Here is a 20,000-nt window from a genome sequence, read left to right on the forward strand (position 1 = left end):
AAAGTACTTAACACATTAATGCACACACGCACGCACGCATGCACACACACACACACATTTCTAATGACTGGCCCCCACTCTCCCTCTCTCTCACAGATGGTGGTCAGTCACAGGAATATGCCTACAGGTCTGCTGTCATGGGATTTGTAGTTTTTTTTTTTATGGTGTGAGATAGTGTAACACAACATAACTATTTACATACAAGTGAGGCCATGAGTTCACATTTGTGGCCCAGACTCTTGTTTCCCTCTCTCTGTTAGCCTGAGCCTTTGTGAGCTCCCCTGATGGCTATATAACTCAGCACATGCTAATTCACAACCTCAGGTGCACTCGCTGTAGCTTTACACCGATGGGACACACTGCAGTAGTGATGCAGACTGTGGAGAAAGAAAAAAAAAACAGAAATCATATTGTGTTTCTCAAGCACATGTACAGACACAGACAGAGAGACACACACCACACACACCTCAGACACACACACACGCCATCGTGCCTACCAGATGCAGCTGTTAGTATTAACACAAGCATGCTACTGTATACCCTGTGTCTAATTACATGAACTGCTTGGACCAGACAATCAGTGTTTGTGAGCATTAACCCGGGGCACAGACACACACACACACACACACACACACACACACACCACACACACACACACACACACACACACACACACACACACAGTGCACAGGATGTGATCAGCAGGCAGACGTATCACACTGCTCTGCAGCTGCTCCCTGGTTGGTTTGTAGGTTCTACAGACTATGCAGATGCAGACACAGTTTCTAGCAAACTTAATTACTGTGTTCTTTTTCAAGGAGTATATTGGTGGCTTTAGGTATATGGGTCTATGAGAAATACTTGGAAAATGGTACTAGAAGTGCCAAGTCCTCCTCATTGCAGTCATAGGTAACACACACACACACACACACACACACACACACACACACACACACCACACTCACACACACACACACACACACACACACACACACACACACACACACACACACACACACACACACACACACACAAACGCACACAAATGCACACACACACACACACACACACACACACACACACACACACACACACACACACACAGCCATAGGTAGCTAGGAGGAACAGAACTGAAGAATAAGCATTTAGGGGAAAGAAAAATATTTTCCATAGTTTAAAGATCTGGCAGTGATCTGGCTCTGTGATTTCAGAAGAGGATAATGTGTGTGTGTGTGTGTGTGTGTGTGTGTGTGCGTGTGTGTGCTTGTGTGCGTGCAGGTGTGTGTGTGTAAGTTTGATCAGATTGATGTTATTATGGACCTGTGAGTGAAATGTTTTTTTGTTCTCCTACAGAACCTCAAATCCCAGCCATAACTGGGTCAGCCTGAGTCTCCACGGCTACAGGATCAACCTGAGACTCCACATAGACCAGGTGCTCCTGAGACTCCTGGGAAAGTCGAGGTGGCTAGAATCTCACCTCGACTTTCCACAGCCACAGGCTCATCTCTCGTCTCCACGGATACAGGATTAGCCTCTGTCTCCGAGGATCCGTGTCCCGTCTGCGAGGTCTCCTGACTGCGGCGCTCCAGGATGAGTGCAGGTGGGAATGTGCGGACTGCGTCCCACTCCGGCTCCGGAATCCCCCTTCCCCGCAGCATGGCCTCCGCCTCCCGCCTGGACCCCAAACACCTGAGCACCGGCCTCCTGCTGGGCCAGGAGAGGGCGCCCTTCCAGACCCACTCCCCCTCCGCCTCCTCCTTCTCCTCCTCCACCTCCTCCCTGCCCTCACTCTCCACCTCACCCTCCTCCAGAGAGCTGCTGAGAGGCGGTGCCCTGAAGGGTCAGCTCCTGCACCAGCAGCATCAGAGAGGGGGGTGTGGAGTGACCACTGGGCCCCCAGCACCCCCGGTACGGAGCTCCTCCTCGCTGGAGAAGACCTGGGGGTCACGCTCGGCCTACAGCAGCCCGCAGGTAACTTCTATCTTTTTACCACTAAATGCCCTTTGCAGGACTCCATTTTGGATTTGCTTCCTACTGGGCAATCAACTTCTTGTTTACACTATACACAGTAGACTATGACAGAAAATGACAGATTACTAGCCTGTCAGTTTTAATATAGTATGCCATTTCTAATTGAACAACATAGCTAAAGTTACCTAACCAGTTCAGTAACATCAGTTGCTTGATTAAGGTTAAAAACAGTTTAAACCCTTTTCCTGTAGCTGGAGGGAGTGGCACACAACATTCTCACAAAAATTCGGTCTACATTACCAGGAGTGAGACGAGGTCCTGAAGACAACGACTATAGAAAAAAGCCATATTTGCCAATGTTTTAACGTAAACAGGAAGTTGATAGGCCAGTACAAGCGAATCCAAAATGGAGTTGTGCATAGAACCTATACTGCGATATACAAACTAACACTGGACATAACCACAAATGCTACATCCATTAACCTGCAGATTCTGTACTATGTTGGTAAACAGTGTGAGATGAAGTCACTAACCAACATAAATTTTTGTTTTTATGTTTACTCTGGGGGGTGCTGTTGTAACACTTTATTCCCTTCGGGATAAATGTATTTGTAATATAAACTATTTGTAATATTATCTTAGGTGTCCAAACGCGAGATGCCCTCGGTGGTGGTTACCTCCCGGGACACGCTGGACATCCGCAGGGGCTCGCTGCCCTCCGACGCCTGGCGGGAGTTGAGCAGGAATGCCAACCGCAACCTGCAGGCCGGGCACTCGCACTTCCGCAGCCTGGACAATGGGCCCGAGCTGGCGGCCGCCCCGCGGAGCCTGACCAGCGACTTCCTGCTGAGCCGCGGAGGCCGGGAGACGCTCTACCGAGCCAAGCCCAGCAACGGCAACCTGCTGTGGGTCAGGGGCAGTCAGCGGGGCCGCAGGGGCATGGGGGTGCCCAGGGAGACGCAAGGAGGCAGCTTCTCGGACCTGGAGCAGGGCACTGCCAACGGAGAGCTGGGCTCCGCCAGGGCCAGGAGGCAGGCCAACATGGTCACTAACATGATGCCCGCGGGCAGGGAGTCTCCACGCATGGCGGCCGTCGCCCCCTTCAGGTTCAGGTGAGAGATCGGATCAGTCTTGAAAAGAAGCGTTGATTATACACCACAGAGACTAAGAGAGAGTTTTACACGTGAGCTGTCTCATTTAACAGTGACTTTCACTATCACTCAGTGATCAAAGACACTTTAGAGAAATGCACCCCCTTATCAGAGCACACTGTGTTAGACTAGTCAAGACCAAACCTATGGTGGCTGACTCTTCTTTTCATAGTAATGTAAACATGCCTGTAAGTGTGCCGTAGCCTTCCGTTACTTCACTTCAATCTATCTATCTGTCCCCCTGTAAGTCTATCATCCCTCCTTCCCTCTCTCCCTCCCTCTATCCCTCTCTCCCCCAGGCTGCAGGTCCAGGAGGACACGGACGGCTCTCTGGAGGACCTGAGCGACTGCTCCTCGGAATCTATGGAGGTGTGCTGTGAAGAGACCGGTGAGTTCAATACTATCATAACGAATTACATCAGCAACTAAGACATACACAGCAAACAATGCATGTATATGCCACCCCCCCCCCCCCCCCCCCCACACACACACACACACTAAACACAATGCATAGCATAGCAGATAAACACTGTAAGAGAACAAAGAAATGAGAGGTTCTAAATATATAAGTTAGATGCTCCCGGAGTATAAAGCAATCTAGCACACAGAGACAGCACAGCACAACAATACCATACACCACAATTTACTTAACTGCATGTCTAAATGGTGTAACCCTGGACTTCCACACGTGTCCTGAGGGACGTCTGTCCAACCTAACACAGCTTGGCTCCTGTTCTTGTCTGAGTAATTTGAACCTTTCCATGACCACCACATGTTTCTTAGGGTTTTGTACACCTCTATGATATGTGTGACACAGGTAACAGATAAGCTCTTTACTGAGCCTGGCCTGCTCTTCACTCTCATCCACTGCCTGCGTAACAACAACAACACCCCGGAGACACAATCACCAGAGAATGAGAGCATGAGATAGGATATCCATATCGTTAAACACTACATGGAGACACATAGGGCTAATATATAGCTAATACAGCTAAAACACACAACTAATGCTACTGATGTCCTTATTGACACACATAAGGAATGAGGAGAGAATCTAGGGTTGGTCTAAAACATAGTGAACTTTTTACTGACTAAGAAGTACACAACTGTAAAGTTAAAACCCAGGAAATGTGCATGACTGCAATACACAAGCGAAACATAATGTTTGAAGCTGAACAAATCTGTCCGCTCCCTGCTCTTCCCATTGTAGAGGCCTGATTTTTCCATCAGAGCCAGAGGCTGACAGCTCTCTCAGATGGATTGGTCTCTTTAAACTCTCTCTGCTCATTTCTTCATTTCACATGCTCATTTTGGGCTTTCCTTCCAAACGGAAAAGCCACAGAGATCTATATTTTACAAGTCCGGGCTCCTTTGCCAAGGTCATTTACAGAGACAACAGGCAATTGACCATCAGTGCCGTGGATTTAGAATATTTATAGGTCACAGACTTTTTTCCAGTGGAGCTGGCCAGAGCAGAGCTGAGCTCCGCATGGACTGTCTGCTGGCCTATTGCTGGGCTCTGCAGAGACACAAAGGCCATGCCTCATTCACACACGCACGCACGCACGCACGCACGCACACACACACACACACACACACACACAGTGTCCATAACAGTGGATCAGGCCTATAAGTGGCCCAGACCTCGTATACTTGGCATATCCAATAGCCAAAGGCCTCCTGAAAGGAAATATAAAAGATCTCTCGCTGAACCTAGCTCTGGCTGTAAATGACAGATTGCCAAGGTTCATTCCCACACAATGCTAACCGAGACAGGTAGCCCTCTCCCACACGCCCAATTCAGATGCACACTTTGTGAGGTGAAGCTACTGAGCCCCCTGTGTGAAGTGTGTGTGAAGAGTGTGCTACTGACATTTTCTCCCAACCTTTAATCCTCAAGTGTACATCATTCACAGTTTTGTGTTTACATATACAGAATGCTTACGTGTGTACTGATGATTACTCACTACACCGATGCTATAAAAGATAGACACTGTATTTTTAAGTGAAGAGATTTTGCATTGAGAAGTGAAGGATTTGTAACAGTGTTGGTTCAAGTTTCATGGCCTTTTCCATGTGTTCAAATTGACTGTCTATATCAGGAGGTTCAGCCTGTCTTTGTAAAGTCTCTCAGGATCTTCACTGTTGGGGTTATCTCTGGCTGGAGGAGATTGGAAAAGAGTTATTTTTACCTCAGAGGAAAATGAACTTTGAGGGGGGAATGAAGCCAAAATCTCAGATGTTGCATACTAATTGAGATATAGCCCATCAGAAATCAACCTTGATGGCAGATTTGTTCCAGGTCGGATTTGGACGCTCTTTAGGGTCAGATCCATTTCAGTGGTAGTCTCTTTTGATTTGATTTGGTAGAATATGACTTCACAACCCCTGTATACAAAACTACAACAACAACAAAAAAATTAGGCAAATTGCTCCTTGCTATTTGAATTTGAAAACTAAAACAGAGAAACCCTATAAGTCCTGTGTTAATCAAGACATGGGTGGAGCATGTACTGCACAGTATTAGTAATGATTAATTGAGTTACTCTTCGACCATACCGGTATATACAATTAGCTACATAGTGATCTTTATCCACAATTTGTGTATCTTCTGTGGTGCTGTAACACTCACAAGTTCTTTGTGTTTGAAGATGGATTTCTTATAGTAAGAAGCCTAGTAGCCTTCTAGAATGTCCAGTGAAAGTCTTAGCAGCACGGCTATTCTACGAGGACTTTCTAGAATGTCCAGTGAGAGCCTTAGCAGCTATTCTACGAGGACCGTCCAGAGACAGGTGTTATGGCTGGAGAGCTGCTATGGGCTCGGCTCCGTCCAGCAGCCGCCGCACTCTCCCTTCTCCCGGTCCCTGAGCTAAGCCTGGGAGTCTGAGAGCATCCCGGCGTTTCCACTGATGTCTTTGGCTCGGTCCGGGCTCCCACAGGCTCACACCGGGAAGAAAATATTCAGCTTTACACTACTGACAGCTCAGCGTCTCCCAAATCCCACACCGGAGAGACAGAGAAAGAGGGAGAGGGAGAAAGAGTCTTGTATTTCCCCAACTGCCATTTAGTTCATCCAGGATGAAATTTCAGCATGTTTTCCTCTTTTATTTATTTATTTATTTACTTACTTATTTATTTATTTCGCTCCTGAAAACATTAGCATGCCAGCAGCTGTTGTTTTGCTCTTTTTTGAGTTTCTCTTTTGCTAACATGGATGGAGACATGCTATACAGAGCCTGATGTCTGTCACTCTGTGGGTTAGAGAGAGAAGACTTGGAAAGACGAGGAGGGCCATTAGTGAATCTGATATGGGGTAGATCCGGGCCACAGTCAGCGTTAATCGGCGCTGGGTTCTTTTCTTCCTGCTGTTAGACAAACCTGCCTCCTCTGGGTGGCCTACATACAGATGTCTTTTAAATAAGGCGTCCCAGGGTTTACTGGTTTAGCCGCAGAGAATAATTAGCCGTACCTCCTGCTAGTTTCACACCATGACCAGGTATAGCAGTGCTACCTGCAAGGCTCTTTTGAATCAGGGATGGTGGTGTGTGTGTATGTGTGTGTGTGTATGGGGCGGGGGGGGGCTAGGAGAGGAGAATAAACTGATGAAGAAGAATCTTGTCTATCCACGTACAAACTCACGTCCAAAAAAATGAATGGATGGGTGGGTGAATGGATGGATGAATCATTAGATAGATGGATGGTTGGATGAATAATGGATGAATGACTGACTGCCTGACTCAATGAATGGAGATACAGTATGTTTTCCTTTGAATATGCCTTTCCATGTGTACATAATGTCTAGCACTTTTACAGTAGAACTTTTTTCAGATTCTTTAAGTCCTTCACAAATGTAGTACATGTACAATCATTTCCTGTGTTTTAGCCGCATTGTGTTTAAACCGCAGGACAGTGTTGTATGCAAGTTAAAGAAACAAAACCATATTAATACCATATTAACTGCCCCAGTACATTAACCTCATAGCTGAAGAAATTTAGTAAAATCAATGTGTAAACCGTGGCTAATAGTTGGGAAATTACTGTAGGAGACCCATCTTATTCCCAATATTAAAATAATATCCACATAATATCCACATGGATGACTCCACAGTAGCCGAGCTCTAGTAGCCTCCACTCCATGTCCCGACAGTGGCTCGGTGGTGGAAAGATGTTGAAGCTGATGGCCTGTTTGGTTTATTTTGGGGAGTGCTGTGGGGAAATCTGCTAGTGAATGAGGCCATTTTGGGCCAGGACCATCAGGCGGAACTGTGGTTGAGCATGTGAGACTGGTCATGTGGACCACATGACTTTGGATGCACTTTTTAATTCCTCTTCGCTTCACTTCCATAGTCTCACACCCAGGAGCCGATGGAGGAGGAGGGCCTGGGGGTTTCCCTTCCTCCCCACATATTTGGGATCTTCAATGGCCTTTTTTTTTTTGGCTACAGAGATAGAAGAGAATGCTTTTGATGGAACCATTTTCAGTTTTGACATTCCACATGTGGTATGGTTTTGTGCGGGCAGAAATAATTGTGATAAAAATACTCAAATGTCATATGCCTTTCTATGTGGACTTCATCAGTTTGTGTGTGTGTGTGTGTGTGTGTGTGTGTGTGTGTGTGTGTGTGCAGAGGGAATAGAGGAAGAAACCTAACCTTAGGGCAAACTTAACCTGATCTGACACTAAAATCCAGCTTGCTTGGCCCTAGCAAAGCCTTAAGTCTCCAAGTAATATCAGGGCAGGTAGATATTACCTGTGTAAAAGCATGGGTTACTGTTTTAGACTTGATTTAGATTTAGTGTTATTTAATATATATATATATATATATATATATATATATATATATATATATATATATATATATATATATATATAACCTTATATTCAGAATGGTCAAACCATTACTGTGTGTACAGTTTATGTTTGAAACCCACTTCACTATGTGGAAAGTCTAATGTAAAATTCAGACTGCATAATCACTGCTGCAGTGTGTGTAGTGTGTGTGTAAACTGTGGACTTGTTTGTCTGATTAGCTGTGAACACGCTGCATGTCTTCATGTCCCAGCATGGAGGTAATGAGAACAGAGGTCTGTTAAAAAGCAGACCCTACAGCTGCTGGCCAGATCATGCCAGACACACACAGCCAGACACGCACGTACACACACACACACACACACATACAGTACTCGCACAGATCCAAACCTGTACACTCACATACACTAATACACACATCACACATACACACACACACACACACACACACACACAGATCCAAACCTGTACACTCACATACACTAATACACACACACACACACACACACACACACACACACACACACACACACACACACACACACACACACACACACACGCACACACACACACACGCACACTAATACACACACACTAAAACACACACACACACACATAGACACAGACCCACTCTCTCACTCAGACACAAACTTGTACACACATTCACACAGACCCACAGACCTCACACTCACACACATGTACATGGATACAGGAACACAGGAAACACACTTGTCTGTATTTGAAGACAAGAGGAGAGAGAAGAGAGGAAGAATAGAGGAAGAAGAGAGGAGAAAAGAAGAGAGGGGATAGATAGACCAGAAGAAAGTGAAGAACAGATATCCAGATAGACAGATGTCACTCTTTTCTCCAGTGCTTGTGGCAAGAGATCAACTTTCACCTGCTGCATGCTTCCTGTGTGTGTATGTGTGTGTGTGTGTGTCTGTGTATGTATTAATGTGTGTGTGCACATTTGTTTGTGTGTGTGTGTGTGTTTTTTTATTGTCTTATGTGTGTGTGTGTGTGTGTGTGTGTGTGTGTGTGTGTGTGTGTGTGTGTGTGTGTGTGTGTGTGTTTGTGTATGTGTATGTGTGTGTGTGTGTTTCTGTGTGCATGTGGGTGTGTGCATGCCCAGGGGAACACTGCAGGGCTGTCACCAGGCATTAGAGCTGTGTTAAGTGCTTTGGCCAGACAGCACTCTCCCTGCCATCCATTCATCGTGCGTGCGTGCGTGTGTGCGTGCGTGCGTGCGTGCGTGCCTGCGTGCCTGCGTGCGTGTGTGCGTGCTGGCGTGCTGGCGTGCTGGCGTGCGTGTGTGTGTATATGCGTGTGACACTACTGCCAGACAGCATTGTCCTTGCCATCCATTCATTTGTTCATTCTCTGGAGCAGGCACTGGGTGGCATTGTGTCATAGCTCATAAAAGCACACATGCACCTCATACACACACACACACACACGGACACACACACACACACACACACACATGCGCACCTCAGCCAGGGAAACATTCCGTGACACGCACTCTAACGCCAGTGGGACTGTAATGTAACGTGCAGGCACGTGTGCAGTGTGCATTCACACACCTGAGCAGACAAATCACAAAAACAGATAGACAGAGAACCACATGCAGACTTGCTCATTGTAATCACATTTTACCTGCACACGCAGACACACACACACACACACACACACACACACAGGGACACACACACACAAACACACACACACACACACACACACACACACACACACACACACACACACACACACACACAGGGACACACACACACACACACACAAGGTTGTGACAGTCAGTACTGTGTGGGAAGTCGGTGTGTGGACAGCTTTTGGTCGTGCTGTAAGGCGTTTTGTAGTGCAAACAAATTGGTTCTGGTGTGAGTGATTAAGTGGGTTTTGACATGAGCTTTTGTTTGCAGCTTTCCAGGAGACTGACCTCAGTAGGAACACACTAACTAAGACCATGTGTGTGTGTGTGTGTGTGTGTGTGTGTGTGTGTGTGTGTGTGTTTGTGTGTGTGTGTGTGTGTCTGTGTCTGTGTGTGTGTGAGAGAGAGAGAGGAAGAGGAGAAAAATAATCACTCCGAGTGAGATTCAAAGCCTGAGGCAACTGCTCCATTAACTAAGTCACTGCTGCTGAGAACTTCATCAGCTAAAGATGTTTTTAGGTGCTCGTAAATCTCATAGCAGACCCAGCAAGGACCGAACACAAAGACACAATGCTGTGCCCAGGTCAAAATCCTGCATACATTTATATTCTGTATTTGGTTGAGACTTTTATCCAAAACTTGCCGCACAGACTTACATTCTCATTAGGGGTGTGAATCTCTCATGTAAAAGACGATACGATTCGCATCTAGATACATGGGCACGATTCGACACAAGAAAAGATACATGTTTATAAAAAACGATTCAGTATGATTCGATGTGATGCGATTCGATGCAATTCGATGCAGTTCAAGAATGGAAAGCATTCTGAAATATTTCTTATCATTTGCTCAAGGTGCACATTAATTTTATATTATCAATTATCATTGTCATGGTCAATTAGGCAAAAAATGTGTGAATATGATTATCTAAACTGAGGTTTGTTTCATATACTGTATTGAAATGAAAAAAGAATAGTCTACATTTCAGTCAAACACAGCAGCCAAATACAACATAAAAATACATTTTTATAGACTTTACAGATTTTATAGAGTTATATCTGATTGTTTTCATGGAGCTGTAGCCTTGTTGAGGTAAGACAATACCGAAATAAAATAAAACAGTGCTTAAGACACTCTTGGCCTTTTCTCATATAGCCTATACCCTACAAGAATAAAATAGGCCTACAAATCAATGAACTCTCTGGGCTTATTTTGTTCCAACAGTAGACCTAATGCAGAAACCTATAATGCCACAAGTCTGAGTGAATATGAACAAAATCATTGGCTAATAATTTGTGCATCGTTTTAGCAGCAAGGGCCAGATTATTATTTAACATTAAGGAAATCCCTTCATCAAAGGTAAGGCTACTCTACAGACTATCGTTGCTGTTTAGGAACGCTATAAGTGTTTAATTTCGCACTGGGTTTCGAAAAACAAAAGCCGACCGAGTGCAAGTTGTCACATGCTTAAGTTGCAGTAGATGGGTAATGAGGTCATTTGACAACTTTGGGCAATGAATATAACCAAAAACGAACTGCATTACCCACAATTCCATGCCACGTATAGTTTCAAAACTGGAAGTGGGATGAACGCGCTGCTTGGAACATAAATGAGAGTCTGAGCGAGCAGAAAAAGTTGTGAACCGATTCATAACAAGTAAATCGATATAATCGATGTAGCCGTATGTTACACGTTAAAAACGGATACCGATACGTATCGGTTAATCTTTACACCCCTAATTCTCATTGAATGGCTGTGTGTGCTTCCTGGGTATTGATTAAAGTATCTTGCTCTAGGTGTTGTTCTATCAGTTGAGGCAGCATAAATGTAAAAATCCAGCATCAGAAAATAAAAGTTATACCATGTATTGGTTCTACCTGTACGTCTATGCAGATTACACAATTTCAGCCCGATTTTGCAACGATTTTGTTGTAGCGACAAATTTCCCGTGTCATGTCAGAATATGAAAAAACAGGAACGATGCCGAAGGAGAAACAAATCTTGTAATGTGACATATTGAACGACCAACGATTTATTGTCTGCAACGTTCCACGACTCCCAGACCAAAAGTTTAGCATGTCAGAATTTTTGGGGAATTCTCCTACGACTCTCATGTTGACACAGACACTATGACGACACACGACGAGTAGGCTACGATAGATAGGCTACGTGATCTTGTAATGTGGCCAGTCTCCCAACCAAGATGCAGGCAAGAATGTGGTTCTCTGATCGCATAGTCTGACATGGTCAATCGTAAAAGACCATCGTGGAAGACAAAAAAAATTGTGTAATCTGCATAGGCTGTAACACATCTTAAGTATTGGGCTAATTAGAATCAGCTGATTAACTGAATGGTTGGATGAGGCAAAATGTGGCAGGACTTTTACTTTGTTAAGCTGGACTTTTACACCTCTGTGAGGCAACAACAATCACACATTCACAGGTCTCTGCAAAATATGAAAGATTGCTCAGAACTACGGTATGAACTGCAACTCAGACAAAGCTTTCTACATTCAGACAGAACTCAAATGGAGTTCAGATGGAACTCTGCAGATTGTTCAGATGGAACAACTGAAGTCAGTTGGATAGAGTTCAACAGTCTTGTAGAGAATGATTTCCTTATTCAGACATCTGTACATGCATGCACACTCAAACACACACACATACACACATACAAACACACACACACACACACACACACACACACACACACACACACACACACACACACACACACACACACAGGCCAAACTCCCCGCGGATAACCAGACCCTGGGAATTTGTGCATCTGTGACATGTTGAACCAGTCAGAGTTATGGGCTGATCGATGCCTGTCATCCATCGTTTCTGAAAAGGGATTTTGGGGACGTTTCGTCTCCATTCCCAACCAGAGGGATGCTTTCACGTGGACACATCTGGACTCGACTTGCAGCCACAGACAGCTGTGCAGCTGGCGTGCTGAGAGCTGGAGCCGGACTCAGAATTGGTGCAGGAATCGGATTCGGAACGTTTGCAATAGTGTCCAGATGCATGGGCAGGCTCTTTCTCTTCATTCTTTCTCTTCTCAGGACCTGGAACAGAGCTTCTAATCTAATTCATTAGCCAGGCTCATGCTTGCTTTGAGATCTCCAGCAGAAAGTTTAAGGGGCTAGTCTCAATGTTCTCGCTTTGTTTGGGAACCCGTGGTGAATGAGGGCCATTTGCAGTGCCTGTCTCTACTGTAAGAAGCTCTGGAGGAACGTGAGGTGCTCACAGTCCTGACACCTTGCACGGGATGGGAGTATGTCCCTTAAATAGTCGCGCTCAGGCCTGCCTTGAGAACTGTGTTAGAACTGGGGGTATTTGTAGTGTTCATGCTTGTTCAGAGGAGGTCCATAATGTTCTTAAACCTTGAACATGATGTTTCAGTAACTCACCCACACAGCCCCCCCCTCTCCCTCTCTCCCTCTCTCTTGCACTCACACACATGCACACACAAACACACACACACACACACACACACACACACACACACACACACACACACACACACACACACACACACACCTAACCCTGACCATGTTGTGGTTACTTGCTGAAATATTTCTGTCTATTCTCCAGACATTTCAGCAGTTCAGTCACACGTTTAATATGAACAAGAAAAAAACATACATACTGTACATATGGCATGGTGATATAAGAGAAATTGGATGTAATATTTATTATTTCTGGCAGCATGGGAGAACGAATTTGTGTTCATTATTCTTTCTGGCATTGGGTGATTTGTGAAGGAACTCCAGACCATAGGAAGTTCTCCTTCCTCTGTGAGAGATGTCGTCACCACAGGTTAGGGCATAGCGTCTGGGGACTCATCCCCCTCTTTCTCTCTTTCTTTCTTACTTCCTTCCTCTCTTTTTTAATTTCTTCCTTTTTTCTGTCAGTCTCTCTCTCTCTCTCTCTCTCTCACACACACGCACACACACACACACACACACACACACACACACACACACACTTCACCTTACTCTGCCTTTCTACCCATCTTTGTATCTCTTTAACAGAAACATTGCACCCATCACCACAGTTTTGTGCTTCAGCGACCACACAAGACAAATAGAAGCGTTGTTGTTGTCCAATCCCAGTCTTTCTCTACCTCCTGTCTGATGACTCTCTCTGGCTGTGGGGCCTTTCCTCCAGATGTCCCAGGCCCCCTCCTGTCTGAGGTTGGCCAAGCAAGGAGCACTCTGCTGGGGTGCTGGAGCCACCGTGAGTCCTGAAAGGCTCCATCGCTCTGGACAGACACGTGTTGTTAGTCATAGCGCATAGCGTGCTTCAGCATCCGGCTGCCCTTAGTCAGCAGTACTGCGCTCAGCATGCTGAGGAGAAAGTGGGACACACGCACACACACACACACACACACACACACACACACAGAGTGAGAGAGAGAAAACTAGAGAACTAGTGGGAACTGAAGCAGAGACCTGCATCCAACCGTGGGTGGAACACCTCAGGGAGGAAGCGACACGCCATGCAGTTACTGTGCACAGATCAAGTCACTGGGCTGTTCAAAATAGTTGTAGCCAGGGTTACTGTGCCAGATCAGTACAGTGAACAAGAGGAATCCTGCTGAAATACTGTATCTAGAACAGCTCTAGAACAGCACTAACGCTGGTGGTGGAGAAACAGTCTAAGTTTACTGTTCCATAATTACGGTAATTTTCCTGCCAAGTACAATATAGAACTATACACTGGCAAGCTTGTTGTGCTGTGAAGGAGAGCTTGTTAAGGACCCCAGGTACAGCATGCGGCACGTTTAAAATAGCCGTCAGCAAGGTGTCCATTGTTGTAGCCCGCGCCTTGTTGTGTAATGCTAGAAATCCCCTACTCATAGCACAAGGAGTTGAACTCTTAATTCTTCTGTGTGAGATACTATAAAGGAGAATATGCTGCAAATTCAGTCCAATTCTTTGAGGGGCTGAACAAGTAGTGGTTGGTCCTGTCTCAAATCAAATGAGATGACTCAGATGAAGAAAAGCTACAGAGTGACTGTACTCAGATCAGTTTTGAACCAGAACCAGCTCAGTGAGGTGGATACTGTAAGTGATGTAAGGTTACTGCACTCAGGCCAGCTTACTGCAGGTTACAGCATCTAATGTGCTGTGCTCATGCTGCATTGCCACTGCATCTAGATCAGTTTTGTATTCAGATAAGCTTGAGCCATCATACCACAATATTACCCATATCTATTAACTGAGAAAGAGAAATACACCTCCCACTCTTTGGTTCTGTTAACACCCGACAAAGACCAACATTGGTCGAAACGTTGTGTAAATAAAATCACTTCGGGAGCAGCAGCAACAGTGTGCTTGTATCTTCCTTTTATATTTTCAAAGAGAAATACTGCACAGATCATGTGCAAATCAGTTTAGCATGGAAGGAGAAATGATACAGGGCTGTACTGTACCCAGATTCATATCCTGATATGTAGAGAGACTGCATGTGCGACTGATGTACCCAGATTCATATCCTGATATGTAGAGAGACTGCATGTGCGACTGATGTACCCAGATTCGTATCCTGATATGGAGAGAGACTGCATGTGCAACTAATGTACCCAGATCAGTGCAGTGTGGGGGAAATGCTGCAGGGTAACGGTATCCTCTGCTTCGCTCTTCTCCACTCTGCTTTGCGTCTGTGCTGCACGTTATGATGCAGACCGTGTGGTTTCCATGGTGCAGAAGCCCTGCTGGGTCCTCCTGAGAGATACGTGGATGTGTGTGTGTGTGTGTGAGTGTGTGTGTGTGTGTGTGTCTGGAATATCATGAAAGATGCTGGAGTAAGGGATCGTCCACAAATGCCCAGCCTGATGGGGAGCGCACATCCCCAGTCTTCCCCAGGAGAGGAGACTGACACATAAACAGATGGCCACGGTTATGTGGCAGATCTATTTGCACTGATTTCACTGCTGTGTGTTCCTCTGGAGGTATTTTAGGGACGCACACACACACGGTCCAGTTTGGCTGACACACTTTAAAGCCCCGTGTGAGCTTAGCATCTGTGTCTGGACAGGGATAGACGATGATTGGCGATGGCAGACAGACAGACAGACACACACACACACAGACATGCGCACACACACACACACACACACACACACACCTGCCAAAAGGTCAATCCTACAAGTTTAATCCATACACAGCAATTTGGATAGTCTGCCAAAAAACGTAATGGATTGATACAAAAAAAGCTAGAAGATGCAGATTATGTTTCCACATTTAAGAAAAAAAAAATATTAGAAAATCTCCCAATTTCCCAAAGATATAATTCCAATTATACAATGTGTGTGTCCATGTACTCTGTATACTAGCAGTTTTAATGTCTACATTAGGGTATTGATCATTTTCAAAATGGATCTCCTGCTCAAAGCTCAGAGAGCATGTAGGTCAACACAGTATTGATTTATTATAGGTTATAGATTTTCATCTTCATCATGGGTCACTGCGCCTGCAGCCACGGTCACAGCTGACCGTGAGAACTGGTCTCCGTGTGCGGCTGCTCTGGTCTGGCCTGGTCTGGTCTGGTCGGAATGCGTGCCGGTTCAAAGCTACGGCTCTATCCGTGTCCAGTGCTGGATCTGGACTGGAGGAGACTGAGCTAATAGGGATGATTTCAGGGCTTGTGTATGAGGCAAAACATGGGAGCGGGGGAGGGGTGGAACAAAGGGGAATATGCACACACACACACACACACACACACACACACACACACAGAGTGAGCGTGTGAAAATACACCTCCCAGCTATGAACTGGTGGCATTCCAGTGTGCGCAGGCGGTTGGTAATTTTTCATCACCCCCTTACATTTCACACCCTCCGCACAACCTCTGTGTTCACCCATTAAGCAGAGTGTGTGTGTGTGTGTGTGTGAGAGAGAGAGAGAGAGAGAGAGAGAGAGGAGGGAGCGTGTGTGTGGGTGAGAAAGAGAGAGTGAGGTAGCAACATAATGAGAGAGGTAGAGGCCGATGAGAAGAGAGAGAGAGAGCGAGAGAGAGAGGGAGAGAGCGAGAGAGAGAGGGAGGGAAGAAAGGGGGAGGTGCTGTGCTGTGCTGTTCTGTGCGGAGTGCCTCGTCTGTGGCTGCTGTCAGTCGGCTGTTGTGAGCTTCAGCTGCAGCACCGGAACCGGAGAGCAGAGAGAAGCAGAGAGAGAGAGAGAGAGAGAGAGAAAGAGGGAGAGAGAGAGGAGGGAGAGTGAGAGAGCCTGGGCAGCACAGAAGCAGCTGCAGCAGCAGCAGCAGCCTGGCAGGAAGCGTACGGAAAGAGGAGGAGGAGAAGAAGAGGAGGAGGACGAGGAGGAGGAGAAGAGAAGACAGGATTTGCGTTTGTGGTTTCTGCTTTTCTTCCTCGGCGTTCGGGAAGAGAGAGAGGGCAGAGTGAAGCCGTGGACTCCTTCTTTCTCCTCTCTCTGGTCTGTGCCTCCTCCTCTCCTCTCTTTTGTCTCTCTATCCCTCTATCTTCATCGTCCGTGGCTCGTGCCCGTGCCGCTGGCTGAGGCGTCTCTTCATGCCCCCCGTGCAGGAGGGATGCTTGGGGGTAGCGTGAAAGGACGAGAGCCTGGCCTGAAGACCGAGCAGAAAGCCGAGGGCACTAGGACCTACGCCGCGCCGGCCGAGGGCAAGGGCTCCGCTGGCACAGCCAGCGACATGGCCGCTGCCAAGCGGGGCAAGTCGGGGGTGCCCACCAGCGGGGTGCCCCGCAGCGAGCTGAAGGTGTACCGGGCGGGCAGCACCGACGGGCGCCTCCCTGTGTCCACCAACCTGCGCAAGCAGCGCTCGCTGACCAACCTGGCGGTGCTGACCGACGCCGAGAAGAAGATGCAGCTGTACGAGCCCAAGTGGTGCGACGATATGGGCAAGCCGGGCGCCGGCGGGGGGCACCTGCGGGCGGGCAAGCCCAAAGCAGGGGGCACTGGAGGGGTAGGAGGAGGGGCGGGCAGTGGTCAGCTCTCGCGGAACCTCTCCAAGTCGGAGCACTCGCTCTTCCAGGGCAAGCCCAAGCCCTTCAGCGCACTGGCAGCGCCGACCGCGCCAGGCAAGGGCCAGAGTCGCATCCCGCGCGGGCCCTACGCCGAGGTCAAGCCCCTCAGCAAGGCCACCGACGAGTTGGGCAAGTCTGACGACGACATCCTCTCCGCCAAGGCCAAGGCCGCAGCGGGCGCCAAGAAAGGTGGCGCCGTTGCCCCCGGCGACGTAGAGGGCAAAGGTCAAGCGGAGGAAGGTGGCGATAAGCCCTTCCTGAAGGTGGACCCGGAGCTGGTGGTCACCGTATTGGGGGATTTGGAGCAGCTGCTCTTCAGCCAGATGCTGGGTGAGTAAAACACACACACACACACACACACTGGCCCTGATCTGTGCCGGACTTGGCTCTGGAGTCAATCCACCGGGAGCTGGGTGGGCCTGGGTGCACGTCGCTTGTGAATCGGAACTCCACCTGTCTAACCCTGCTGGCTGAAGAAGAAGCGCACCCTCCCCTCTTCCACTTCTTGGCTGAAGGCTAGGCATCCACGCCCCCTTTGCCCGCTCTGTGCGGTTGGCAGTGCCACCTGCTCTGCGCCGTGCTGTGAATCTGTGGGCTTTTGGCACATGATCGAGAGCTGCCCAGCACCGATCGATCTAAACAGTGATGCAAGCTTTTGGCTACTTCTGACTACCTGTGCATATGTGGCTGGATGTGAGTGTGAGTGCGATTGTGTGTGTGTGTATGTGTGTGTGTGTGTGCATGGATGTGGGTGTGTGTACGTCTGTGTGTGCGTGTGTGTGTGTTCCCCACCATTTCTTTGTGCCTATCTATGTCCTTGAAGATCTCCACGGGTCTCTATTGTGTAGAAAGCTACGGGTACAGAGGGTGGCACCACTGCTGCTGCTGCTGCTTGGCAGGAGAGAGAAATGGAGGGAGAGAGAGAGAGAGAAAGGGAGAGAGAGAGGGCTTTGTTGGTGATGCAGCTGCTGCATGGCACTCTTGCACAGGCTGCAACACGCTTCCTCTCGACCCTCAGTCTGCATCGCTGAGCATGTGTGTGTGTGGTGTGTGTGTGTGTGTGTGTGTGTGTGTGTGTGTGTGTGTGTGTGTGTGTGTGTCTGTGTGTGATTGTGTGTTTGTTTCTTTTTTGCGGAGCAGCAGATATCACAGTGTTGTGGCAGCTTGTGTCAGTGTGTATGTGAGCGTGTGTGTGTGTTAAAGGGTGTCTGTAAGAAAGCCATTACCACAGATTCAGCCCTGTTTTATATCCTATAATGGTAGCATGAGAACTACAGTCATCTCTCTCTCCCTCTCTCTCTCTCTCCCTCTCTCCCTCTCTCTCTCTCTCTGGCACACTGATCTCTTTTCTGGAGGCTGTCGCTGCTGCAGAGGTGTGATCCTGATTCTGTGCTCGTCTCAATCTTTGCTCTCTCCAGTGCTTTCAACGCTCTCTGATTCTGCAGCTGTCAGCTTTTCTGCAGTCTGAGTGATTTCTGTAGGTGTTCTGTTTTCAGCCGTGTTCTAGATGTTCTATATCACTGTGTAATTCTGTAATTCTCTTGATTTGCTGCATTTCTAGTGCTGTGCGATCTCTGCTTGTCGAGCTGTGTGCTCGGTGTTTCTCTCTGTCCCCCCGCTCTCTCCCGCGTGAGAGGAGCGATCGGTCCTCTAGTGGGCACACAGGAACAATGGAGTCTGAAAATAGAGCGCGACGCGTTGGAATCATTTTCACCTCGCTCTCCGCCGAGTGCTGCATTCAGCTCTCATCACCCCCAACCCCTCCACCCCTCCACTCCTCCACCCATGCCCATTCATGCACGGCTAATGACAGATGGTGCCCCCCTCCCTATTCAGGTAGAATAGGAAAAGGGAGATGAGCGCTGTGCCCCCCCCCCCTTTTTTTTTACCCCCACCTTTTACCAGCACTGCTATTCCTGTTCATGTGTAGTGGGGTGTATCTAAGGTCTAATGTGGTGATACATGGCAAAGAAGATTAGGCGAGGTATGGTTATGTTCATAAGCGGAGGGAGCGGGGGGGGCAGGGGGGACGGTCGCTCCGGGCCCACGACCGCAAAGGGGGCCCACTTTTGGCTAAATCTATCTTGATTAATTGTTATATTTACCGATGCTTATTTTTACTAAAATGTTAGGCCTACTAAAGATGCCACTGGTCCGTAGAGTGCGCTCACAATGGGAGTTCGTCTGTCATGCTGCAAATTAAATAGCCCGCACTCTCCCTCTCGCTACACTGTTGCGTTTTAAAAGCGAAACTGATGCCACAACCGGTCTGGGTTTGCCGAAGTAGCCTATGCTACAGGCTGCATTTATTACAGTGTAGGTCTAGTCTACACTGTGCCTATTTAGAGGCAGGAGCATAGGCCTAAGCTTGCCGCGACAACAGCAGTCAC

General features: G+C 47.5%; 2 protein-coding genes across 5 annotated transcripts in view; both read left to right on the forward strand.

Annotated features, from left to right (window-relative positions):
• Nucleotides 1-1,656: 1,656 nt before the first annotated feature.
• On the forward strand, nucleotides 1,657-3,551 carry LOC143104876 (uncharacterized). The gene is made up of 3 exons (XM_076269209.1): nucleotides 1,657-1,971; nucleotides 2,614-3,083; nucleotides 3,422-3,551. Exons 1-3 carry the CDS (start codon nucleotides 1,657-1,659, stop codon nucleotides 3,549-3,551), a joined length of 915 nt encoding a protein of 304 aa, XP_076125324.1.
• Nucleotides 3,552-16,660: 13,109 nt separating this feature from the next.
• Nucleotides 16,661-20,000, forward strand: part of nav1b (neuron navigator 1b) — a 102,577-nt gene continuing 99,237 nt past the window's right edge. For all 4 annotated transcript variants that reach the window (XM_076268763.1, XM_076268765.1, XM_076268764.1 and 1 more), the window contains exon 1: nucleotides 16,661-17,940. In XM_076268763.1, the coding sequence (XP_076124878.1) occupies nucleotides 17,157-17,940 (784 nt within the window). In that variant the 5' untranslated portion in view covers nucleotides 16,661-17,156. The remainder of the gene's footprint in view (nucleotides 17,941-20,000) is intronic.

This window comes from Alosa pseudoharengus, unplaced genomic scaffold, assembly GCF_046254945.1.
Source record: "Alosa pseudoharengus isolate Yale_2024_CS ecotype anadromous, Long Island Sound unplaced genomic scaffold, YU_APseudo_1.1 YU_APseudo_1.1_scf_5, whole genome shotgun sequence".
Classification (NCBI taxonomy): Eukaryota; Metazoa; Chordata; class Actinopteri; order Clupeiformes; family Clupeidae; genus Alosa; species Alosa pseudoharengus.